A 27,681-nucleotide genomic window follows, 5' to 3' on the forward strand; every position below is an offset into this window, starting at 1 on the left:
CTCTTGGATCTGCTGATACAGGAGATTGCAAAAATCAGCATAACTAGCCACAAGAATATAGACCAAAGTTATCAGAGCTGCAGAGCCTGAAACCTGCTCAGATGGAGCCACTGGTAGGCTCTCTCTCTCTCAGTAAAGATGCTTACACCTCAGGTAAAATGTCATAGTGCAGTTCAAATCTTTTTGGCTTTCAATCTGGCCACATGCTCTGAATGCACAAGATAGGGACAGGTAAACTTCCCTTCTGTCTTTCCACATGAAGATATTTCAGTTCTCTAAAACTAGCCTTTATCAAATTAGTTTTCTTCCTTTACAAATAACGTGGTTCCTCTTGTGTAAGTACACTCAGACAGAACTCATACACAGACAACTCTGTGCTACTTAAAGACACATTTTAACTGTGTTATTCTGGGACATGAGATTGCACTAAGTCACTGAGTCACTAGTCCTGAAAAATTAATTTGTACCTACAAAATATTCTGCACCTTTTACTTAACCAAAGCAACCATCATTACACTTCCTTAGATATGATGCTCACTGGAGATCAATAAACACATCGGAAGCCATGTTAAGTGTGTACTTTCACAATTTTCATCCTTTCTTGCTGTTTGAAGAAACCTCAATCACTTTTAGTAAGGTACCATATGTTTAGCATAAGCTATTAAAATATTGTATTTAAAATATTTCAGAGTATGTGTGCAAAAGCAAAGCTTCTCTTGCACAGCAATTCCTTTAATGCTTTTACATTAGACCACTACCCAGAAAAGACATTTACAAAGATAATTTACGTAACCCGCCCCACAAAAAACCATCAATAACCGTTACAAGTCTTTAGTAATTTAAGACTATCAGGATAAAGAGGAAAGCAGAACACAGTTCTTGGTTACTCTGTATGAAATCAAATTTTGACATTCAAGAGTACACTCAATTGGAAAGGCGACATAAGAGATGCAGATGAACCTCATTATACAAACCCGACTACACAGGTTGAAAAGTGAGCCTGTGGCACCCTCTGGTGTTTGAGCAACGCACATGCTTTCTTCTGAATTCATCTTCCACTTGCTCCATTTTATCCATTAGTAAAAGGGAAAACGGCAACACCTGCTTAACTCGGACCTCTGGAGCGCTGCCACCAACAGTGAAGTGGGACCAAACAATTCCAGGGGAGCTCCAGACCACCCTGAGATGGGACACACAGGGAGCCAGGTGTTCTGTGCTTTGCAGTATCACTGCTTCTGCTTGGCTGGCAGAGGAGATTTACACTCCTTTCAAGACAATATGCAAAAACCAGGGTAAGTGCTTTTGAGCACAACTCTCTTCTATTTGCATACTATTTTTCCAGAAGGCTCTTGGCATGGGGTACAGAATCCCAGTGTTTTAAAGGTGACTGTCCTTTTGCCACAGGTTCCACAGGACAATCAAATACCAACTGAAGCTAAGCTGAGGTCTTCTGATTTCTAGCAGGAGTATTTTAAAATCGATAAAGCATTCACCTTTTTTATTATTATTTTTATTTATTATTATTATTTTTCTATCACCCACCCTTAACAAGCAGGAAAAAAAAAATCATTCAATAGCAGACAAAGCAAAATTGCAGCTCATTAAGTAGCACTTGATTATGTTCCCAAACCCTGACCTAACCTAGTCGCGCAACGGCACGCAGGCTCGATGACATTCTGCAAGGAGAGGCCCCAGCTTCAGGCATCACGTGCAGAGTCACCCCAATTGCAAGATGTGCTCTCTGCCCAGAGACAGCAACGCCCACAAGGGTCCATTTCATTGCCTTCTAGAGAAGGCTACTGTCCGGGCCAAACTAAGCAGCTTGGAGAACTCAGATCAAGATCCAGGGAAATCAAAAGCTTAGGGTATGATGCTCAGGTACAGTTATTAAAAGCTATATGTGACAGCCTTTGTAAGTCTGAAAGTTTGGTCATGCTAGAGAACAGATGAGCATTATTAGATAGGCATCCAAAAAGGCACTACCAGAGACAAAAAGCTTACAAGAATTAGATATATTATATATATATATTTTATATTCTGAAGACCAACCCATAAAACATACATGTTTGTACAAATTTTGACTAATAAAGGAGCAAGTGTTTTTCTACGTAACTGCGCAGAAAACTTGAAAGTTCAAGAAATGAGCTTCGAGAATTTAATCCCTTTTTCTCAGATAGAGGAATTGGCATATACTGAGTAGAGGTGCATAGGAATTTTTTTAAAAAGTTTCTTTTTACTATTTATACTTATAAAGTAATTTTCAAGCATCAGTATGAAAAGTTACATTTCAAGTTATATTCTGAAGGTATATTTCATAAGAAACTGACAGAAAATTCAGTTATTTCTTAATGTCACCTTTTTGTTCCAGCTTCTAGACTCCAATGTCTTAATATTCAGTGTACACTATATGCTACTATAAATAACAGCTGTACAGCTTCATCAGTACAGAGTTACAAGAGATGAGACGTCAACCGCTCAGCAAGACAGAGGTTTTTCACTTCTGATCTTCTACCCCTGGAAGACTAACTTGAAGCTTTGCCTTATGGTCACAGGACCTTTTGCTTATGTTAATCTGCACTTCTGTTCCACCATTAGATGTCAGAGATATAAAATCATTTATTCTTGTGAAAAGTTCATCAGTTACCTGAACTAGAAGGTTGGAGCATTTGTGTAACGTAAAGGCCTACAACCAGAGCAGCAACAACCAGAGATGTAGCCAGAGACATTCACCTCCACCTACAGGAAAAAGCTTCTAAGGAGAGCTAATAAAGGATTTTGTAATACAGCACAGAGCTTTTAACATATTGCCAGCCAGTCCAAATTATAGTAAAATGCTATCCACCTGCCTTGCAAAAAGCAGAGTTGTATCTGCTTTTATCCTACAGAAGATTTTCAGTACAAGATACTATTGCTTTAGATTAGTTAATAGTTTTCACAGGATCAAGATCAATATGCATCCTCTGCAACTTAAAAAAAACTGATACATACTGAAGCACATTATGTGTATTCTGGAAACAGCCCAATGTAAACCCCGACTCATGAAGAGAGTTTTGTTTTATTAAGAATAACTAAGATCTTCTACGAGGTCAGAGCTTTTAGGTTCTCCATTACCAATTAGCATTACATGATAAAACACCCATCATAAACAAGTCAAAATATCTTTTTTTAGGTTCTCATCTCTGTATTTGCTGTCTTTTCCTTTTGTTGTTTCCTATACCAAACTTTTGATACTGTTTATTTCTACCTGAAAGATGTTGTTCCATTCTCTTCTATTTTATTTTTCTGAACAGGAGATGCTTGAAGCGACAGAATTTTATTTCCTGGCAGGGTAATTTGTTTCCGAATGGAGCCTAAAACAAACCAAACAAAAAAGAACTTAGTACAATGGAAAGCAGGGAGCTAGACAACCATTTAATCAGTTCATACTTTCACCAAAGGCTGCAGCAGACTCTATGGCAACCAAATAGGTCCACTTGAAAATCAGACACTTGGGAGGACTATATCCCACGTGTTCTGTATGGCCAAGATGTCTACAAGTCCTCCTCTGTGTTGACTGGTGAAAGGTAGCTATCAGCCCCGACTGACTGGCTGAGACAAAGCTTGCATTTTTAATTATTAACTCAGACTGTTGAAGAAAGAGCTCATGAAGCGACACTCAGAAGCCCCATTGTTCCAATAAAGCTTGCTCACAGTGTTTTTAAAAAGCAGAAGTACTTTTGAGTGACATGCTCTTAACAGGCAACAGAGGTGGACATAGTATCAAAGGAGATTCTAATCAGAACTCCGAGCAGCCAGTAAATAAACTTCATTTATCACACAGAATTGGCGATTCTGATAAATAAGTACCTTCTTACAACGTATAATCTGCCAAACACTTATGCATATTGCTGTACCTCAGCTGTCCTCTCAAGCCTCCATTAAAAAAGTTCAGCTGTACCTGCAGGAAACTGGTTAGATTGGACAAGTGTATTAAGTGGCATCCTTTTCTCGGAAGACGTCTGCAGTGTTGAGGGCTGTGGGAGTGTGGATACTTGTTTTACAATGGTTCCTGATGGCTGCTGGACTACCTGAAAGTAGAATACCCAAGATCAAGAGTGAGAAGAGCTAAAAATATAGAGCAGTAAATAGCATCAGCATGTTCATTCACCTGGAAGCACTGCAGGGCATGCACGCATGTCTGGGCTTACAGTCTAGAACAAAGAGCCTGCTCAAAAAACAAACAAAAAAGACGTCTTTTCTTGACTTCATATGAAGAAATAAATCTTAATAACTGTGGTGAGCTTAAACTTCCAGCTTGTCCAGAGAGCTCCGATAGACATCTCACCCCTACTCTCTATTCTCTATTTATAGAGATGTAAGAAGTTTCATAGAATGCTATATAATCCATTGCACTGACAGATCTATAGGCACAGCTCTCAAATACTGTTTTTTCTTCTTCTCAGGTTCAGCAATTAAAATGGAAGAAAGTAATAAAGTTACAGTATCTCTGAAACACTCTATCTCTACCCTCCAACTTCATGAAATATGGTCTGTAAATTTTAATACATCCTTTGGAAAAATGCTTTATCACAAGCAGTAGAAAGAACAAGATGATAAATAATAGAAGCTAAGATCCTCTTACCAAAGCACAAAATTATCAGCATCTTCAGATTGAATAGTAGTTGTTTGGAGGCAAAAAGCCAACATGAAGGAATTTTCAGGATCAAGAAACCATGTTTTCTGAAAATCCTTTATTGTCACTTCAGAAAGTCTACGAAGCGCTTGCACAGCAACAGTATTCAATTTAAAGGCATTGACGTATTTTTTATACTTCAAAAAAATCAGCTTGTCACCTTTTGTCATCTAGCTGCAGATTTATCAGCTAACACCATCAGCATAAGTGCCACCCCTTCACAAGAAGAGAGATGCTTTGGTGTATAAAAAATTACAGACCACACCTCTCATTTTACCATGATTTGGCATAGCAGCTGTAATTTAGAACAACTGAGTTGAAGTTGATATCTGAAAACTAGACAAGAGCATACAGTTCTGAAGGAAAAAAAAACAAAACAAAACACAAATTTAGGGAAGAAACAAGCTTTGTGTACAAAGAAAGTAGATTCCAGAATATGGACACTGGTTATTGATAGAGTCAAATCTCACAAACAGCACTTAAACTAGAACTAGTATGAACACTAACACATGCTTCTATTTTTTTCCATCAAAAATAAATTGAACTTTCTTAAAGATTCAGCTTCCACATGTCTTAAGTTCAACCACAAACAGAAAGGATATAATTATAACTCAGCAAAGATGCTGAATCCAATCCCAACAGCATTAATTCCTTAAGAACAGCTCCCTTAGCATTCGCCATGCAAACCCTAAATTTTATGGCAAAAAAAGAAACAGCTCTGTGTCAGATCAATCACATCACAGTACTGAGTGAAAAGACTGCAGTGTTGCATTCTTAAGCATCAACTTTGTGGCAGCTCTGCCATAAGGAGGCACAGGAGAAGTTTGCTTCATGTTCCTCAAGAAACAGAAAAATCAGCAGTGGGCAGGCAGAGGGAGCACGTGCCATCAGACCACCCAGGGGGCTAGAAAAAGGAAGAAAAAGCTGGCAGCTTTGTATGCACAGATTTGCACAGCTGGTACGCACCACCTCCTTCAGCTGGCAACAGGACCCTTCTCTTTTGGGAGGTCACATCCTAGACTTGTTTTCAAGGGGGAGGAACAGTCACCCTGCAAGATATACTCACTTCTAACTTGCTCACTGGGCTGATAAGTTGCCAGAACAAACACCAAGTCCCGCATATGGCCAAGATGCTAAGTGCTAAGCTTGGCCCTTCAACCTCATTCAAGACTAAATTTAAACAGGTATTGCAAAAGGAAATATTTTAATCAATATGCCCAGAATGCAGCCAAATGAAAATAATAAGTTTTGTAGGCAATTTATTGTTTGGAAGGTAGAGAGGAAAAAAACTGCATTCGATTGCCTCAGTGCAGTTGTGAGGGAGACAAAAGTCATTTCAGAAGTTTGCCAATATCATATTCAAGAAGCATCTCAATTCCCCTGTGAATAGTAAAGCTTCCTCATCTATCTGTACAGATGGTCAACCTGTCCCCCTGGATTACATGGCTTGTTGTATAGCCAAACTGCTCTCCAATCCTTATACAATTTAAGAAGCCCTCATTTTCTTCTGGCTCTAATTTCAAATTTAGTCCTTAAAGACAGAAATGGTAGTAACTCCTTTTCCAGTTTAGCCATGGCTACTATTAGAATTCATTAGCACACACTCCCAGCAACAAAGTAGAACAACAAAGTTATAGAAATACATGCTTAAAAAAAAAAAGCCTCTGTAGTTTGGTGTTTTGTTCTTTTTAAGACTAAAAAGGCAAAAAGCTGGTAGAATAAGCTCCTTAGAGTGCATCATTCTTGTATTACTTCCATCTTACCCACTTTGAAAGGAAGAAAATAAGCAAGCAACACACACTTTCAGGGTCTAAACATTGTTAAGTCAAGACATCACAGTAACCACACTACAAAGGAAATCCACACATTGAATGCCCTACCATACCTGCGGAAAGTAAATCTAGTTTCAGAGGAAGTCTAACATTTCCATTTTAAGGTGCAAATCTTTAAAAGGAAGCCCTATTCAAGCAGGGTTCTTTATATGACAAGATGAGAAACTTCTCTCAAACCTGAGAACATTACTCAGGTACATCTGTTACTCAGTACACTATTCAGTACATCTGTAAACTAAATTTAATGCATTATACAATATGCTGGGTACACCTGTGACTCATAATTGTTAGACTCCTTCAGAGCCTAGCAGGATAGCAAGAAGTTATCCTATGCCAAGAAATAGTAACATTAAAACAATAGCCTCAAAAGCAATGTTAATAAGCTATTAATTCCTCCAGCAACTGTTAGCTAACGAGGCCTGACATCCTCACGTTTTGATGACTTTATAATGAACATGTCTGAGCAAATTTGGAGGTCAGCACTCTGCTCTGGAAAGCACCTTGAGCTAGTTCCTATGCTTTAGTTAACAAAAGCCCTACCACTAAATATCAAGTCAATTATGCCTGCAAAAAAATCCAGTATATAAACTATCAAGTTATCTACAACCAAGCTATCTAGCCTAAAGACACTGGAAAACCTAGTAGCTAATGGAGATACTGCCCTAACAGGGCATCTAAGGGTAATTAAATGTAAACATCCCATCATCAATTTCTGTGTCCAATGCAAACACTTTTTTCACACCCAGGCTGTGTGAGCACCAGGAATCAGAACTCCAATTCCCTTCCATCACACTCAGGATGTTTAGTGTTTACTCTGGTGAAAGGGTGCCCAGGACATCTTGCAAGAGACTCACATTACAGTTTGACTTTAGAGTCTCTTTTTCAGCAAGTGCTCAACAACCATAGCTGTCAGCTATAACATCTACTGAAAGTCAGTTACCTTTCCACATTGCCAAGGGGTCTCCAGACTGGTCTCAGACCAAGTAATGAGGCTACAGTTCATTAATCAAGCACAAGGCAGCTATGATGGCCTAAACTAGTTACCTGGCAACAGACAAGTTTATCAAAAAAAAGATCCAGATGCCAATTGGCATCATCTTGGCAAACTGGTAAGAGTCAAAGTAAACATGCCGTGTTACAAGAAGTAGAGGAATTCATCTTACCAGCTGTTTTACTTTAACCACCTGCTGAGTACCAACTGACTGCGCAACAATGGAGTTGGGCTGTGAGATTTTAATACTGATGGGGGTTCCAATGACCGGTTTCAGAGGCTGCAGAGCAGTTGGCGCAGAAGTTGCCACCGTTGAGACAAGCACCGGCTTCATAGGTTGAAGAGATGATGTTGCTACTGCAGAAGTGAAGACTGGCTTTACAGTTTGGATGGCAGCAAGCCCTGACGTTTGTACTGTCGTGGTGAAGCCTGGACTCGCAGGATGGAGAGGGGCTGTCCGCACTGCAGAGGCAAGGATGGGTTTCACAGCTTGCAGAGAGGCCTTCACAGGAGCACTGGAAAGGATGGGTTTTATAACCGGAGAGGCTGTGACTGTTGTGGAGGCAGACACTGGTTTCACAGTCGGAAGAGAAGCAGTTGATACTGCTGAGGTTGCCCCTGCTACAGAAGGGGTTGGTGCTGCAGAGGTACAAGCTGAAACAGCTCCTGGGGTTGGGACTGGCTGCTGCATACACTGCTGGATAAAGCTCTGAGCATTTGGCATGAGCTGCCGTAAGGCGAGCATGCTTTTCTAGAAGAGAGAAGGAAAAACAAAACAACGACAAAAACACATTGCACCTAAATCTTTCTTTCCACCTTTCTCACCTCCCAATTATTTTCCATCCCCCTCCATGGGGCATTAAATTAATTATTCCAAACAAAAAGTTTTCCTAGAGTTTTTAAATTGATAATGTAAAGTGAAGATCACAAGATTCACTAACACAGGCTGAGGAAAGGTCAGAGTCACCACAGCTTTACCACGCAGAGCAAATCCTACCTAGAAAAACTATATTGTTTAGTTTGTTTCAATTTGAAATTTGTGTTTCAAAGTAAGATCATCTCAACGACTACTTCAGAAATTCATTTCCGATTTGCCACCGCCTCCTCACTAAATGCCGTATAACAGCTGTGTTTATTCCACAGAGCTTCTCTCAGAGAGCTAAAAATTATCCAATAAAGCCAGGAACAAGCTCCAATACAGCTGTATCTACACTAGGGGGGGATACCACTTTAATTATAGACACGTATGTAGCTGGAGCAGCACAACTTGAGCCAAGTAAATTCTCAACACCAGGAGAACTTTAATCAGGTTATCTGCCAACTTCTCATTTTCACTACAACTATGTTTAAGAAGGCCAATGAACAGAATAGCCTTCAAGCCCTTTAAGAGACTGCAAATAGTGAAAGCTATAACTTTACCAAAAACGCGTGTCTCAGACAAGCAGACTTTCAGTAACTTTATTGAAAGAGTAAACAGTTACAGACCAGAGTTAATCGGTGCGTATCGCCTGCAGATTCCGAAGGGAACCCGGTCAAAGGCAGCCATGATACAAGACCATTTAAAGGACAGGTAACACTATCAGTTCAGCTAAGCTCCACCAAGACAGCGTCTGAAAAATGTTTTTGAAGTTCTGTACCACATCATTAGGACGCACTCCCTCTGTTGCACACTATGTTATCAGGCATTACAGGAGCTCAGATATTCCCTATAATGGGAAGGCCTAGGGGATACCAGTCCCTAGTATCATGCAGCAGCTGTGTGGGATGCCAGCCCAGGTCTCGCACGGGCTGACCAGTCTGACCTAACTGCTGTGCAACTGTCACAAGGTCTTTGCACCAGATATATCAGTAACACACGTTGCAGGATTGCTCAAGTAACTCTAGCAGAGCACCTACATGAACATATGCCTATGCCCCAGCTAAGAAATCCTTGGGAACCCAAGTGCTAGCTAGCATAGTGCAGCCAGCCTAGCCCTTAGACTGCTCTGCAGTCTGGGTCTGTCAGGGCTTAGGAGACACAGGTAGGGGAGCCAAAATTAGGCTAGGTCTCAAAGCCACTGAGGTTTGTCTGAGCTCTGTTAGGAACGTTGTACAGGGGCATCTGAGCTGAAGCAAAGTTTATTGTGGCAGCAGAGCTGAGACTGTGCAGAACCAAGGAGGGGAAAAAAACAAACAAACAAAAAAAAAAACGGGCTTTTCAGTCACCTTGACTCTGCATTCACAGACTGGTTGTTCTGTAGCGATAATAAGCGTCCACAGGTAACAGAGCTACCAGTATTACAGTTGTTCCACCACCTGTTCTAGAAACTCATGTGAAAGCCTGAGCTACAATAGATAGCTAACAGTACAAGTGAGATGCTAAAAAGCCTGTACTCTTAGCAAGCCTTTTCATTAAGCATTGCAGAGAAGACCTGTCCTCTTGCCAAGCAATTGGCTGAGCATTTGAAGGGTAGCATTGAAACAACAAAGCAAACAGAAGAGCCATCCCATACTTGAAGAGATTAGTCATCTACAATAATTGTAACATGTGGTAAACAGGGAATGTTATAGGTATGGTAAAGTACCAAGAAAGAGGAGAAACTCCAGAAAAATAGTCCCAGCTTTATCACTTCACTTTTCTTGACTCTACACTGCCTATACTCTACAGCAAACAAAAGCACAGTCTCATCTGGTCAGAATATTTATGTAGGTGCTATGCCCACTATATGAGTAATGTGCAATATTTTTACTGGGATTTAAAGCATGCCGCATGAGGAAGATATTTTTATTCTGACCGTCAATAAATCCCATTTTTTCATGTGATTTAAAAAGTTAGGACAGCATTTATTTTAATCACATGATTATTTGCTTAAATGGAGGTACAGTTATTGGGTTTTTTGCTTGTTTTAAGCAAACAAGCTTTCTGGGGAGGAGGGTGCTTTTTTTCTTGCCTACAGATAAGCACAAACCCCAAAACAATTAAAACAGCTACATAAAGCTAGTTTCAAATTTAAACATTGCATAAGCTCTGTTCATAAGCATTATATGCCTCAGATGTCCTGTTAGGTATTAGAATTTAGAATAGCTGCAGCATTGATGAGAAAGTAAGAGTTCATTTTACTACAGCTGCTGTACTGTAAGGTGGACCAGATTCCAACCGAGCAGTCTCCAGTAATGGAATTAGTCTCCAAGCTGTAAACGCAGGTGAAATTACTCCTCTGAAATGCCACGCAAAAATACCTCCGCCTCAAAAGCTGCAGTCACAAAAGACAAATTTAGGCAGAGTTTATTCCATTGATTTGAACAAATAACTATTTGAACACTCCTCCACTCCTCCTTTTTCCCTTTTGGTCCCACTACCCCCACTGTAGATCCCCAATCAAACACTTACCTTGAGGAAAGGAACTAGATATGGTTGCGGAGAAGATTTGAGTTCTATATACAGCTTTTTTGTAAATTCTTCTGGTTCAATTTTTGCTTCCTAAGAGGAAAGCATAATTATAATGACAAGTTATTAAGTAGAAAACTATCATTTATTTTTTCAGGTATGTCAATAACTAATGGAATTTGAACAACTTCATGGTAATTTAAATTTCAGTAATCTGAGACTTTTTTCTTCCTATATTTTTAACCAAAAGGTTTTAGAATAGAATGATGTTTCAATTCAGATGCAGTGTAAAAGATTTAAATTCCTTTCTTCATTTAGAAGGAATTGGACAAATGCTCATTCACTGAAGAAATAGAAAAAAAATCCTTAGTAGCACTGAGCCTTCTGACGATCCTTCACTGATCCTTCTCCTTTCATGAAGGAAAGCTTAAAACCTAAGCAAGAGGACTTAACTGTAGAACTAGCCAACTATACAAAAATCAAAATGGAAAGGGATCAGAAGAGTAATTTTTATAAAACCATTTAGTTAAATGGTGTAATAAAGCAGAACAGTTAACACCTTATTTCTAAAACCAGTCAAGACCACTTCTCCATACCATGAGGGCAAGAGTCCTCAAATTGCAGAGCACCATCATCTTCCTTAAGGCAGCACAAACACCTCATTCAGCAGGGGTAAGGAAACCGCCCCAGGCGGCATCCTCCTTCCTCACAAACATTAGCAGGAGGTAACCCCAGATACAGATCCCATTCTTACTCACTAAAGGAGGGCAATGGTGAGGTTGAGATTGTATGTTATTAAATCAAGATGGGTTTAAGGCTATTGCCATTTAGCTGCTACTGCAAGGCCACCAAGTTACCTCCTTCAGGAGGAGGCACAGAAACACAAAGGAGGACAGATCCTAGCTAGAATCTCTCATTCTGCAGACAAACTATTCTTTCCACCCAAATGCTCCTTTGGACTCACTGTAAGCTCTGCATTCAGAGCACAGTGCTTAAGGACTACAGATTCAGAGACTACCAAGACACACAGTCATCCAGCCTTCTGCCTGTTTCATCTCACTGAGGTGCAGATAGAGGTCACCCAAGTGTACAAACTCACCAGCACAGACGTAGTGATCTGCTACACTACATTGGTGCACGCAGGGGCTTGACACTAGCTTCAGAATATACTGCCTTAAGGACTATTTTATTTCACAACTGCCATTTACTCATATCCCTCATGCATATGAAACATTATCTTACATTTATATCAAACACACACAGAGCAGCTTTTTAAAAATATTGCATAAAGCAAACAAATGCACAATTTAATGACATATGTCTGATAATGACTGTCTTTAAAAACTACTCAAAGCACAAGCAAGAATAAGCTTGTAAGTAAGGAATTTGCACAAGCAAAGTAATAATTTTAATATTGTCCAAGAGAAGGTATATAATACAGCAGGGACACAAGCACAGAAGAGGAGGAAGACAGCAGCACACTTCTGCCAGGCTGTTATCTTAAGACAGTCTGTTCCCTGAAGTAACACATTTGTCTACAATGCACTTTCCTACACTGGGCAGGATGGTGAAGAAAAAAAATAAAATCACTTCCTCAGCACCACCAGCACAACCACATCCCTCTTGTAGCACAAGGTGGAATGAAAAAACAGCAGAGGTCAAATGCCGAGTAGTAACAGGAGAAAACATTATCAAGAAAACACTGTCTTCTGGGTCTGAGTACAGCAGGTAGACTAGGTGTCTAGAAGCCACCTGCAAGAGATGCAGCACAGAGATGGGCAGCCACCTACTTGCTCTCTCCTTCACACTCTATAGAGATAATTTCACAGTTGCTTCATTTGAGCTTCAAACCGAGAACTTTCAAGTCAGCTCTGCCTTGGTGCACGACAGTGCCTTGGACTCCATGCCATGGCCTCGTGAGCAAGGGCCCCAACTCAGATCCCCACTAACACAGGAAGGAGCTCAGCCCCACAAGCTGTCTGAACACTGCCAGGATCTTTGACTGTCAAGTACCTGCAGGCATAAAATGAAACAGGAATGGAGGGCAAGGGGATGAGTAGTGTATTCAGTTAAAATTGCACGTTATAATGTAAGACTTAAAGGATCAAGTGTATTCTGCACCAAAATAATCTTTTCAGCTGTTTAGAGTATGACATGTATTGAGAAAGACAAGGAAGAAAATAAACAAAAAGTCAACATATCACAAATTGATACACAAATGACACAGACTTTGTTTTCAAGAGTCTCACCAGTAGATTTTGCACCAGGTTCTTCACATTCTGCCCCATTTCATGGGCTTGAGGTCCACTAGATGCCAGTTTTATTAGTGTAGCAAGAAAATTCTTGCATTTCTTCACATTCTCTAGCATTTCCTAGTGTGGAAATAAAAAGACTGTAAGATCATGTATTGGCTGTCCAACCTCTGATGAATATAGAGAATGTTAATTTTTAATTAAAAACTTTTTTTTTTCCTTACTGCTGAAGTGTTGGTCTGTGCTACTGCTGTGCCCTCAGCTTTCACAGAGACTGCCTTTTGGGAGATGGCTTGTGCAGGTGGTCCTGTAACTGGAAGTTTTACAGGTGTTCCAGTACTCAAAGGCTTTACAGCAGTAACACTAGCTGTTGCAGCTGTTGGCTAAAAGGAAAATTAACACTTTTTAATCAAAGACAAACTTGAAAGCACATACAGTATTCTACCAGCATATAAAGCAGCACCACTTTCCACACTCCAAATTACCCAGCTATTTACAACATAGTTAAGCTATTTCTATTTTTGTTTTTAAATTCACTTGCTTTAAGTGGTTCTTAAGAGGATTATATATATGTAATCTATTTAATATAACAAAAGGTATAGAACAACCACATAAGCCCCGATTCCCTGGTTTTATGCAGGGTAGGGGAGACAAAGGTTCATCCAGTCTGGATTATTGCTTGTAGCTGCCGGTGAAGACAGAGAAGGGTAAAGTTATTAGAAGAAACCAACACCATAACTTTGCTATACTTCTGCAGCCCAGGATTAATCAATTTTGAACAACACTAAACCAAGTGATGCTGCTCTGCAAGGAGACACGACCTCAAGTGATTATACAGCTTCCCTGGAAATAACTTCCCTCCTCTCCCAACTGCAATAGCCCTCATGTTTCCTATCACACACCCACCAAGCAAGAGGCTATGTGCATTGTATCTACTTTGGAGGGATACACATGCTATGCAAAAACAGCCAGCCGGGTAAAACACACCTAATGAACAAGTCTTTCCTGCCTTTCCCTCCACACGAGCACCAACCCGGATCATTCCCAGGCACAAGTCCTCACAAAAATTTAGTTACTTCATACTTTCACCTCTCTTTCAAATTGGAATATATATATATATATATAAATAAATATAGAAATCAGCAGATTTGAAAGTTCTAGAAGCAGGAAAGGGGTGAAAGTTGGGGAGGGGAGAGAAAAGAACAATTTTTGCAAACCAGGCAAAAATCAGCACAGTTAAAAGTGTATATATTGAAATTAGTATTTCCACTTCAGACTCTGAAAAAAATGTGAAGTTTTTTTGAGACAGAACCAGAATATTGAATGAGTAATATTTTGCCTCTAAAAGAGCCCCCACAACTTTCAATCTATTTGATAGCTAAAAAGCTAGATACTGAAACTGTAGGATATGGGGAAATAAGCACAACAGCTAGCAATGAAACTGAAGTTAGATGTCATATTATCTGCACCTTTCCAGTAACACTTCAAAAGAAATATAACCCAGTCTTGTAGGCCAAACTCTAGGTCCTGTGCTGTGCAGCACAATTTTACCCACTCCTACTGCATTCAAACATCACAGTTTAGTCCATCAATCACAAATTAATATCTGGTAATTTCATTAGTCAAAATAACACATAAGAGAGCCCAACTTGCCCTATCACAGATAAAACAAAAAATGGTTGGACAGCCTATAGAATATCAAAATGCTTTTGAATCCTTCCAGGCAGGGAAAATTAGCAAGCAAGTGTTTAAGCCTAGCACAAAACACAGGCACTGTGGCCACTGTTTTTCCTCCCCCATCCCATCCCAGAAGCAGGTCTATCCCAGAGCTCCCAAAGCTGCTGCCAGCTTGGCACGAAGGCAGCAGAGACGCTGTGGCGCCGGCTCCCGCATTGGTGGTGGCACTTTAATAGCTCTCTGCAGGATCTTTGCCACCACCACCGCCTTTTCCAAGGATGAAGTTCAACAGCTCTGGGACCACAGGGAGGCAAACTGGGCACGAGAATCCCACCAACAGATGGAGGAGAGGGAGACTGAAGGGGACAGAGCACAGAACTGTCACGCTGCAGTGCTGTGGGCTCTGAAAAACTGAAAACACGAGGCTTGCTGGAGCTCTCTCTTGCGATTCCCACTATGTTTACACATCAAGGCCAGAACAGAATTTTATCAGCTGAGGGAGGGAACAACAGGAAGGCGACTGGACGCTTTTCCCAGGAAGATGAATATATGGGAATTAGCTCCTGTCACCTGCCCTCAACCTTTTCCACTACTGACAATTCTCATTCTCACTTCAAGCAACAGAGAAAGTCGCCACAAAAATGGCATTAATCCTGCATATTTTGAAGTGCTTTCAAGAGCAGAGCTTTGCATCTAAATGAAAGTGCCCCAGCATGATGCTAATTAGATACTTTGCAACTTCGTTATCCCATCTGGGAGGGAGATGAGACAAAATACCTACACATTTTTATTTATTTATTTTTAACCTTAGAGCTCAAACATCTAGGAATGACAACAAATGGAAATATTTAAGTCCTGAAGTCATTAACTAGATAAAATAACAGAGAATAATGTTTCAAGGCACACTTATCATAAGATGAGAGTGATACAACCAAGCTAAGCATTGTTTCCTATTCAGCCTCTCCCATTTTTGGATGGCATCACACCTCCACAGCCACGCTCCTTTTCTGGGACCTCAAAATATCGAGAATAACACCAACAAGTTATTTTAGGAATGACAAATAACAGTTGCTAGAAAAAAAAAAAACAGACCCATGGGTTCTTCCTTTCTTTCCCTAGGGCTTTCCAGCAACCCAAAAGACAAATTTGTTGGCCACTCTTCTCACATCTGTCCCACAAACTTCACCCTGCAGCGCAAGTAGTAAAGCGGGCCTGCAAGAACAGCACGTATCCTCGCTGCACCTCTTTATCTCTTATTGTACAAGGCACTTCTATGGATTTTGCAGTCCTCTGCAGAACAGGCAGGCTCTAGAGAAACCATTCCAAAAAAAAAAAAAAAAAAAAAAAAAGTAGTATTTCTTCTCAGTCGTGTTTCTTGCAGTTTAAAGACAACTCCATGCCTTCTAGAAGTGCTACACATTCTATAGCTTAAAAAAAGGTTACAGGAAAGTAATGTTCTCCCTCTTCGAATCCATCTCTTCAAAAACCTCAGGGGAACACAAGTTGAACTGATTATATCAAACTGAACTAAGATGGTAGAAAAGTAAGAAAAATAAAGAAGAAAGGCAGATGTGAGCTTTTTTTTTTTTTTTTAAGTTATTAGCATAATGAAATTCAATATTTATTACATTAGACTGTAAGGACCCAGGCAGTTTTATCCACCCAGCAGAGCAAATCTTTACCTTCATCTCTTCTCCTTAGTGCAAGGGTAGTGTAGCAGATGACTTAAGTCTACCCTAAAGTTCTCTACCTAGAGCTCATGAACACATGTTTTTCAAACTAATAATTCACAGCAAAAATAGATAACAAATACAAGTCCCTGTTATTACACGCGAAAGGTATGTTCTTTCCATTCTACGTAAAATAGAAAAAAATATTAAAAACAGGTGTCCAGGGTCTCCCCTTTGACCCTAAAAATATATGCCTGCAGCGAGGAGGAAGAGAGAACATCACAGACAGATCTCCAAGTTGCTTTCAGTTGCTATTAAAGAGCCTCAGGAAAACAAACAGGTAAGTCAGATTGTTAGAGCTGTCAGATAGAGTTGTCAGTGCACACATCCCTCTACACCTCAAAGTCAAGAGCATCTCACATGTTCTTTTGAATGACTGATCCTATGTATTTACTGAGGGCTTGGTCAACAGCTACAGTCAAGTCCCATTCTAGCTCTTTCACAAATGAAAAAAAGACTATTCCTCCCAATTTCTCCTCTAGGTCATGAGGAGAACAGAATGCTTAGCTGAAGAAAGAAGCAGTTTTCCTTTATCACACATGTTTTATCTAGACCTTTGGTCCAAGAACAGAAGAAGAATAGTGTAAAGAAGTCTCGTAGTCTGCAGTTTGCAAGGTCCTTCAGAAGAGTCCTAAAGCATTTGTGCTGGTAAGGGGAGAGAAATACAACTTAAGAAAGATGACAAACACCCTCTAAAATAATAAGAAATTTCCAGACACTGTCTATTCACAATCATATCTTTGGAACCTGTCTGTCCAATTTAGTTGGAGTAGAGGTTTCCATCTACCACTTTCCCTTGGATTTTAATAAAGAAAAATGAAGTCAGACATATGAAAAACAGCTTGACAGAGGACAGCAGTGAAAAAATCCAGCAATACCTTCGGTATACATTTTTTCCCTAAAGGTAGCAGGGAGCTCACACAGGGCAGCATCATTACAAAGCCTCCAGCCACCAGAAAAGATTCAGATACAGCCTGAAGAAGCTCAATCACAACACGAATGCATAGGAAATGGTTCTCAGAACTATTTATTTTACCCAGATTTTATACATTACTTATTACCACTGTATATGTGCTGTAGTAACCACTAATTCAGTGATGGTAGATGATCTGACAAGCTGGCAAAAGCATAATTAAATTACATGTTTAGGAAAAAAAAAAAAAAAAAAGGGGGACACTGAGTAAAGAAATGTGCTGTAAAGATAAAAGCTACCAGCTTCATGAAAATTGAAACACAAATAACAAGAATGCATCTAGATGATCTTCAGTTTTCTCCATCACTAGATGTTATTCTACAGGGATTTAAAGTTTGTCACCTACCTGTATTACAGCAGGTGGCTGAACAGTAGAAGCCACAGAATTTGTTGTTTGTGACAATGTTTTCACAGGAGTAGCTGTTACTTTCTTTAGTAATGGGGTGCCAGAGTTCTTCAAGCAAAGATAATATGGTGCATGGAACAGTTGCCCAACAAGTCAATGATAAAACAAACAATGAAGTTAGTAACTACTCTTGCCCAATACAAACCAAGACACCCACTCATAAAACAATACACATTTAACCCCATATAGATAAAATAATTTTCAACAAAGCTATCTATCTACTAATTCTACACAGCAAAATAGATTAAGACATTTAAACACAATTCCTAATCAAAATAAAATGGTTAAATGATGCTATCACTGTATCAGTGCTATACACTGAATTTGTGTGTGTGTGTGTGTGCGCGCCCCTTCTTATTTTATATGCTGGCTACATTACAAAAAAAAAGAGGGAAACAAAGTCAGACTCCCTTCTGTAGAAAAGGATGAACATACTAGGGACACAGAAAACTGCTCAGAAATACTCTAAGCCTCAGTTAGCATCTAAGAAGCTTCTCATTAGAAGAACACAAGGTTGCATTTTTGCAATATCATCCCAAAAGAAGAATTCCTGAATTGGAGATATACCATGTATAACTGCTATCAGATTTTTCATACTGCAAAGTGTACTAGGAAATTTATTTTAAAATTTATGTTTAAAAAAAAAAATACTGCCATGCTGACCATGAAGTCTGTTCAGAAACTTTTCAGACACTTGGTGGACACTTTTTAAGTGAGCTCTTTCTTTTTATTGCAAAGACCCTGGTATAACTACATAAAAGAACATAACATGCACCTACTTCATATTAAAGCTGTGAGAGAAGTTACCTGTACAGCACATATTCTGACTGCAGGTGTGCTGGTAGGTACAGCTGGTCTTACATTTGTGTTATTTTGTGGCTGACACTGGGCTCGTGCTATTGCTTGTTGAGATACTAGCATTAGTTGGCCATTGCTGCTTCTGACAAGAACAGTTCCTGTTGGGAAAACAAACAAACAAAAAAATCAGACTGTTCGAAATTAAGTGCTATTATTTCTTCTCCACAAAAGTATAACTCACAAGTAGACCACAGATAAAGTTTTGTAATATTTAAGCTTCTTACCTCAAAGAAAAACTGCCAACACCTGTAAAAGCTAAGGCTACTTCAGATGAGATGTAGAGTTTTACTCTGCATTTTATGACAGAAATTCCTTACTTATGATAGAAAATTCATTAAAAAACATCAAGAAACAAGTTTGAAAAGACAGCACATGTGAACTGCAAAGACAACAAGACAGTTTGAGTCAAGACATCTGGGACATTAAAAGAAAAGACGCAGTCCCCACACACCTCCCATGGAACTGGAATTACGTTAACCAATAGTAGTCAATCTCTTTAAACAGTTATTCAAAAATAAATGCAAGTTTATTTCACCAGCTCAGACTTGGCTGCCACTGTACATTTCTATTTTTTTCTGAGCATTTAGGTACACTCTTACAGGTGTTATAGAGAGGAAATTTACAGTTTAGAGGAAATCTGCAAAGTAAATTGAAGCATGAGTAGAACCAGTTCCCCAGCCTAAATCAAGCCCATCTCACAGTCTCAGAGCAATGCACTTTGGTGAAAGCCAACAGTGCTCAGTGTTTTGAAGCCGTCCGTCTGTTCAAAAGCATTACAATTTAGGGATTTAATCAGAGTTGTTTATAGACAAATATGGCAATTCCAGTGAAGACAGAAACTTTCCCTTTTTCCTTGCCCCCCTCCTTTTTTTGTTTTCCTTTTAAATCTACAGCAATGTTAGCCCACCTAACCAGGTTCACTCCTACCATCTTTCTGCTATCCCATCAGCTGTAGAGATCAACAATTAACAACTGCAGTATTTTTACCAAGCTTTCAAGTTAAAAGCACTTTAAGGAGAACAGTCAGACATTTCCAGTCTCTGTGCACTTGTAATTGAATGGTCTCCAAACATCTCCTCTTTTTCCCCCAGAAGATATTCAGCACAAAATTTATTCAAGTACCAGAAGAATCCTAGATCTTTTATGTGTGTTTATCTCCTAGTGTAAAACTATATCGATAGAATATTAATTTTATTACTTGGTTAGTCTGAAAGTTTTTTAACAATATACCATACAGCTACCAAAAATACTGCTTTCAGGGAGTTTAATGAATAGAACAGGAAGAACTGCAAGCTCTTTAAGATGGTGCTATAACCACATGCCTGGAAACAACTTTTCATCTTCTACATCTAAAGCATGACTTGATACTACAAGACAGTGTAAAACTTGGTATAAAATTCTCCTGTAAAAGTCACCACACTGCACTTCAGGAGGGAACTATGCAGCACACACAAACCAAGACTGTGAGAGCAGCACCCAGAAAGATGCCCTCCATTCTCAGGCAACCTTTACTAGAGAAGGGCAGCTTTGCAAGACAGCTGTACACCTACATATATATAAGCACTAGGCACCCTTTCTGCCAGCCCAGCTTTCTCCTCTTCCACCAAAGTCTTGACTATAGGTTTACCTGGCTTCAGAAGGATCTTAAGATTAATTGATAAATCCAAACAGTCACAGAAAACATACCAAGTTTCAAATTTCTTCTGATTTAGACAGTGATTCATAACATACAATTTCTCATTAAAAGTGCATTTCTCCTTTGTTCACACTGCATGTTTGTGCAGATTCAATTTGGGAAGACGGAAAGCTGATGATGCCTGGTATTTTATGGTAATAGCATTTTTCTCTGCACTAGGTCTACATTCGGTATTGCAGAAGTGCTGCTGCTGGATATTTTTGGTTACTATGCATGTTTAAAATTGTTGCTCCTAGTTCTACTCTAAGACACATGAAAACTTATGAAATTCCTTACAGATATTTGACATGCACTTTGAATTACTTCATTTTTATATTTTTGGATATTTTGTTGCTTGTCATTATTTTTCTTTTCTAATAAAAATTCAGCAGCACAATTTCTACCTCTTAGAATCATATTACAGAGAAGAAACAGCATCATTGCTATTCCACTCAGTCATAAGGCTATTTTGCATTTCTGTTCAGAAGTTTCAGTTAGCATCTACCAGAGATCAAGAACTAGGTACCAAGTCTAGTGCAATTACATACCTGGTTTCTTAAAATGACACTAGATTGGCACATGGATCTTCTGAAAGAAAACTGTTGAAACACACTCATATTCCACTTTTGGTTGCAGTAATTTAGCTATACTTTGCACAGCTAACCTCCCCCCGCTCCAGGCTTTTGATACTTCCTTTCTGCCTTGAAAGGAAAGCAATGACCAAGCATTCAAGTCAGTAGTGCAGGCTCCAAGAACGGGCAGAGGTTTCTTCTGCCTAAAGAGAAGGTTTTAAAGCATTCAAAACCAATGGCTGAAGTTTCATATGTTATATCAAGATGTGAAGGAACAGGTAATAGGTCTCTAAAATTGTCAGTGGAAAGACTTGCACAGCTACCAAGGTGCTACCAAGGTGCTACCAAGTACAAGACTGAGAAAGAACCCATTTTCTTCACGTTCAAAATAAAGCAGCCATATCAGAAACCAGAAGCTTGTTTCGCATTCACCACGAAGTAATTTTTGCTCATCTAAATATGAAAACAAGTAATGTCTTGCAGCTGGTCACAACATGGCAACTCCACAAGAAAAAGGGATGCGAGGAGATGCAGGAGAAGATCTGAGTCAGTGAAGCTACTGTCATCCAGCCCAGCGCTGAAAATACAGAAAAGATGTCCATAACTTCCATCCAAAACATTGACATCACCTGTGGTTAGTGAGTTGTGTGAGGCAACTTCAGCACCACAAATGCCTTATTTTGGGCATCGCTCCCAGGAAAACTTGTTTACGGAATATACGGGTTCATGGTTTTACTGAAGTTGTTTCAGACACCAGAAATCACATTCATATCATTCACACACTTTGATATTAAGACCAAGTCACAAAACCCTCAGGGTTACAAGGCAGTTCTTATTTTCACATCTCCAACAAAAACTGTAAGCCATCAGCTACTGGCAGGAATCAGTTCATGTACAGTGGTAGAGGACTTGAGCATCTTTTTCAGAGTAAGAGTCTCTATACAGTGAATCCAGACAGCTATCTCTAGACATTCAGCCTGCCCTGCCAGAGACATCATTTGGGAAATTATTTATTCTTCCCACCTGCCAATGAAGACATTAAAATAGAACCATTTACTCAAGGAGCTGATTTCTTTGCCTCCTTGCACACCCACCTTCAGCTGCCACCCTGCCAGGAAGTCTAGAGTGGAAGGAACTGACAACTGAAACCAAACTGAGCTTCCTTTGCAGCTCACCAGAAGGAACCAAGTGATCAGGTCCACTGAAAGACATCTTACTGAGAACTATCCCCAGAGGAATACTTGCCTCCTCCTCCTGCAGAGGAGCTCTAGGACCAACACTTCGGACAGCACCAACCACCTCTCCTGCAAAGCTGGGGCACTCACCACCCAACACACCTTCTACCTTTGCACAAAAGTAGCACGTGCCATGTAAAACTAGAGGTCTTTGCTTTAAGTCTCATTTGCTGCTCAAGCCTGACATATTCCAGCTGTGTGTTAGTGCTGTTCCAGTCACACCAGCCAAGGAAATCCAGCTTCTTCTAAACTAGCCAAGAACCCACTCAATTTTTCTAAGTTGCTGCCATGATTAGTTAGCATCCAACCCTGGAATCAGGACACAAAGCTTACATTAGCAGAAGTAGCAGCTTTGAGACCTGTATAGTTTAAGGGATAATTTCGTCTTCATTTTAATTATGGTCAGCAAAACCCAAAATTGTCCCCACAGAAAGTCACCGACATGAATAAGATACTGCAGAATTACAACAAAATCGGCTGTACCACTGTGCTTAAGTACATCTGCTTTACTGTATTCCTAAGCTGGTTTCATGAAAACTGTACTGCTATTCATGTAAAATTGTTTCACTAACTGAAATTCAGGATTTTATCCTGCAGTGTAGAACTCTGATGATTCCTACTGCAAAGGCAACTTTTACCATTAAATTTCTACCATGTAAGTCAAGTGAGAGGCTACTTTCAGAAATTGAACATCCACAAGGTGTATCTGTGTACCTGAGATGAAGAGAAGAGGTATGGTCCTGTGGAGAGATACAGATGTTGCTATATTTGAAGCTTAAATTGTCAAGTTAAATCATTACCTTGATTACATGATTACCAGCACAACTGCTTTAAGAAAATGGCTCTTTAGAAGTGCTTTACCACAGCAGACTGAACAACATGAGAAAGTGAAGAGTCTACTATGTAATAAATAAGAGCTTTCATGTTTGGCTCCTACAAAAAAAAAATGAATAAGATTCAACTGAATTATACTCAACTGATTTAAGAACAAGAGTTACAACTGCTGCTTTTGAAGAAGGATAACATTAGTTCATTTCTAAACAAGAGACGCATGCATCAGATAAAGTGAACTTTAAGGTTGAGAATGTTAAGAACGGACCGAAATGCAGAAAAGAAGAATAGAAATGCTATGAAAGAGAAGAAAATTAGTACCCTGGCTAAGTTTGACACACTGAACTTTGACACACCTCAACTTTTATAGGTCTTGGGAAGTATCCCAGCATATTGGGCCACTTACTCAAGTGAGACACAGCCTCCCACAGATAAGCTCTGCCTTTACTCTTAAACTGAGTAACTTGGGAAAACTGACCACACGGGAAGTTCAAAAATTGCCTGATTGGGGTTTTCACATCCACCTGCTCTGCAATTTCCCAGCCAGGTAAGGTAAAGGGCTTTCCTTCATCACATGGGTCAAGTTGAGCTGTTCAGCTTGTAGTTCACTACATCCACAAAGCATTTTGCTGTGCAAGACAAGCCGTTACCAGCTTTTGCAGGTCAGCTTTAGTAGATCAAAGAGACATCCACTCATAAGCAACACAAGCAGGATAGCAGCCCACCAGATGCAGGCCTTAACCAATTTGTTCTATTCTACCTTCACTAAGTGAATAATTATGTACATCAGAAATCACCCTTTGCACCTTTCCCTCCATTCCAGGAAAGTTTCTGTATTATGGGTCAAGGTGCCAAGGTCTAAGGAACTGCAATAGTGGATATTTTTGTTGCCCTGCTGAGTTGCCCTGGTTTGAGTTCTAGAGAAAGACATCTTGTCTTGCCCAGAGAAATGGAATTATATGATTTCCAAGTGAGGAAAAACATTCAGGTCATAATCCTGGTACACTTTCATGCTACAACAACACACCAGACAACCCACGAACAAGCTAAATATAATACAAGAGTGCAGGGAGATGACATCCCACAAGCCCCAAAAGAAGTCTATTGCATCTTTGCCAACTGCATGAGAACCACGCTACAGACCTGTAAGATATTAACCCAGAAGTTTTGAGATTGGACAAGCTTCATACATCTGACTACACCTAGCCTTTAGGAAACCAGGGAACAGCCCTACCAGCAGCCAGTGTCTGACAGATGGCATTATTTCACTAGCATTACTGTTTTCTGATTATATAAATTGTTTTAAGCAGACTCTTTGGCATGTCTTAAAAGAAAAAAAGAAAACAAACAAACAAAAAATTATTCACACACACCTCTCTGCCACACTAACAGAAGGAGGAATAAATGGTCCCTGTGAAGGCTGTTGCTTCCAGCAAGCTCCGATAAGGTTCTGTGGAAGCAGTGACCATCCGCTCTTGAAATCCTGAAGTACAGACACAGCTTTTTCAACCATAGAAAGTGAGGAAAGGGATAAAGAAATCTGCTCGTAGGCAGCATTGGACCAAATCACACACCTTATTCCATATTATTTGAAAAAAATAATGTGACAATAAAGCTTTTTGAAAAGTATAAATAAAATCCCCTCTCCCAGGAAGCTGACACAAAATGCTAAAAATCTGAAACTAAGTTTCACACACTGCTTAATCAACATCTCATTCAAAATGTTGAGAGGCTGTTCATCAGCACATTTTTGGTGCATCCAGGGATGGACATCTCTGCTGAACAGTCTAGCAGCTGGGCACCCCGTAGCATTGATGCCTTTTTACAGAATACAACTGCAAAGTTCAAGTTCTCCCAGACTACATGGGGTTCAGCCTCATTATTTCAGAATACATTTCTACTTGAGGAATTTCAGAGTTCTGCTATAATGCAAAAATACAAGTGCCCCAGTTGCAAGGTAGCATACCTTTCTTTTATAGCAAACAACAGATGTCCACACCAAACATCTAAAGAAAGTCTGGCCATTACATTGATTTGTTGAGATACTTTAAATAACTGACAGACTATAGATTTTTTCTGGGCACAGTTCCAATATTGTTCCAATATCCTACTGTTTCTATTCAAATAGTAAACATATTTATTACACTTTAATCCCACGAGGCTTTAGCTTTTGTGAGGGGAAGGCACACGGGATTTCAGGCAACCTGTGCATTGCATGGGACACAGTCTTAGTTGATACTGTGACAGTGTTCAGGCCAGCTCAGATCTTAAAGGTACACCTTTCAGACACTGAAATTGACTAAGTTTCAAAAAACAAAGATGTGATTCAGAAATGCCAATGAGAAATACTCAGGACTGGGTTGCTTTCATCTTAACCATCAGTCCTGGATTGCCTACAGGTACACAAGCCGAGTTCAGGTTCCCTCGGACCCAAGTTACTTCCTAAAGGAGCTTTGCTTACTTGCAGAGGACTTGGGTGATGGCAGTGAAACAGCACCTTGAAGGCACCAAGGTGCCATATGCTGCCGCAAGAACTCCAGCTCCAAAAGGGCATCAAATATACATGGCAAACTTTCTGGTTTGTTGTTTACTCCCAGTATTCACTTGTGTCAGATTCTTTAAATAGCAAATTGATGTTTCAACAAATAGATGTCTGACCATTGAAGTCATACACAAACAGCACGCAGCTCTATACAAATAAGACGACACGCCAGTACTCTGCACTTACCATTCCTAAAGCTATGCAAAGTATTAAGCTGTCTTGACCAGTAGCAGAGTAAGCAGGTGACCCAGATGAGTTTCCAAAGTAGCCACTTGTTTTCTGGGTGTCCACATGAAAACCAGTACAAGGTTGTATTCCATTTGATTTCCTCAGAAATATGTTTACCCATGTGAACATGTTCACAGGAGCACGTGTTCCTGGACACATTTTCACGTGTTTCAGATGCAAGGGGTTTAATGCTGTAAACTTTAATGCTGATACCATTGTTCCAAGTGAGATGGAATAAAAAAACTCCTTGTAAAATACTGAGGAAACAGTCACCAGAACTGCATGGTATTTTTAAAATGTTTAGGATACAGACCACATAAAACCATTCAGAATCACTTTCCCCCTTCCACACAAACCTTCAGCTGCCTCAAGAAAATACAACAAGCTGCCAGACAGACACCTTGGACCTGCCTTCCTGAGGCAAGATAGATGTGAAACTGCCTTCAAGTGCTGTGTCAGCCAGGGCACCATTCATCTAGCCTGAATATCCACATAAGGGACCTTTAATTCCCCAGGTAACTCCTAGAAGCAACCAGCATTAATAAACTAAATACAAGCTATGAAAACCAAATGCCATTGTGACTGCCTCACCTGACTGTTCCCAGGGAAAGTCCCTAGGCTTCACCACTTCTCTAGTTCTAAGGGAACCCAGATTTGCTCATTAATAACATAGCATTTTCATCTCCTGTCCACGTTTTCCCTACTTCAACTGTATTCAGAGACTGCTTGCCTGAAACACTGATGGAAAATATCTTCTAGGGGACTGGGCTCCAGACAAACACCCAACAATTTGAGTAACAGGTAGTTATGACCATCTGTTGTGATCCTTTCCACTTTGCAAGTTATGCACATCTTTCTTGCAATATCACCATTATCTTCAGAAACTGGCTAAAGAATTGAGTAAGAGAAAAGAGACACACAATACTTGCAGTAATCACGACAATAATGATTATTCTGCTTTAAACTTGATACTTATCAAAAGCTTTGTAACTTACAGCAAAACTTTAATATGCAATTCTTAATACCCAAGTCTACTCATTGAGCATTGCACTGATGTTCACCATAAATATTCAGTTCTCTAAACACTTACATTGAGGAGCTTGTAATATCAGTTTAAGAACTCGTGAGCTTACACACTTTATTAGTGTTTTGGGGGAAAAATGAAATATTTGGTATTTTTTTCCAGCTGTCATTTGTGTGCATGATGCTGTTTTTTTACTACTAAAAGCTGAAAAGTACTTTAAATACTGCAAAAGCAGCAAAAGTTCAGATGCACAAGGAGTAAAAGAAAGTTTAATATTCACCAACCTGCAGTAGCAATCCTTCCCAATGCAGCGCAGGTGATTATAAAAAACGTTTAGCTTTCTTTTCATTTTACTGAGTGCTCTACTTCAATGCTTTACCACTCCAAGTACTTTTTTTTTTTATTTATGCATCTAAATATTATGATTTAAATCTTGGCATAAGTCATAAAGCTAATTCCCACATGGCAGTGTATTTAATGATATGAAAGTCCTGCTTTGCTAGACACACGTAGTTCTGAAAGGAGGGAAGAAAAAAAAAAAATCAAGTCCTATGGAGCACCTGAAATTTCTACCAGCTTTCTACCAGCATTAGTGGAAGACATCCACTGCCAAATTTGACTTAGTTCCTCAGATCTGCCAAAATTCTGCCTACTCCTCTTTGGGAAAGAAAGAAAGAAGTTGAGTGGTGTTACCCACTGTGAAAAGTTTGCAAACAATTCTTTCTGATAAGCCTGTTAAATAGAAGAAACTGATGGGATGCAAAAAGTTGGAAACATGTACTACCCTCATATTTAGCATAGTGTCTACCAGTCAAC

The 27,681-nt window shown here is 39.6% G+C and overlaps 1 protein-coding gene across 1 annotated transcript in view; it reads right to left on the reverse strand.

Annotated features, from left to right (window-relative positions):
* TAF4B (TATA-box binding protein associated factor 4b) overlaps nt 1-27,681 on the reverse strand; it is a 78,105-nt gene that overhangs the window by 33,078 nt on the left and 17,346 nt on the right. Inside the window, exons 2-9 of the mRNA XM_088526683.1 lie at nt 18,708-18,856; nt 17,841-17,948; nt 13,339-13,497; nt 13,112-13,234; nt 10,866-10,955; nt 7,668-8,246; nt 3,938-4,067; nt 3,245-3,350 (exon numbers count right to left, since the gene is read on the reverse strand). Of these exons, the coding sequence (XP_088382809.1) occupies nt 3,245-3,350; nt 3,938-4,067; nt 7,668-8,246; nt 10,866-10,955; nt 13,112-13,234; nt 13,339-13,497; nt 17,841-17,948; nt 18,708-18,856 (1,444 nt within the window). The remainder of the gene's footprint in view (nt 1-3,244; nt 3,351-3,937; nt 4,068-7,667; nt 8,247-10,865; nt 10,956-13,111; nt 13,235-13,338; nt 13,498-17,840; nt 17,949-18,707; nt 18,857-27,681) is intronic.

The sequence above is a fragment of the Tinamus guttatus genome, unplaced genomic scaffold (genome assembly GCF_059628265.1).
Source record: "Tinamus guttatus ecotype Peru unplaced genomic scaffold, ASM5962826v1 Tinamus_guttatus_pri_ptg000249l, whole genome shotgun sequence".
Lineage (NCBI taxonomy): Eukaryota > Metazoa > Chordata > Aves > Tinamiformes > Tinamidae > Tinamus > Tinamus guttatus.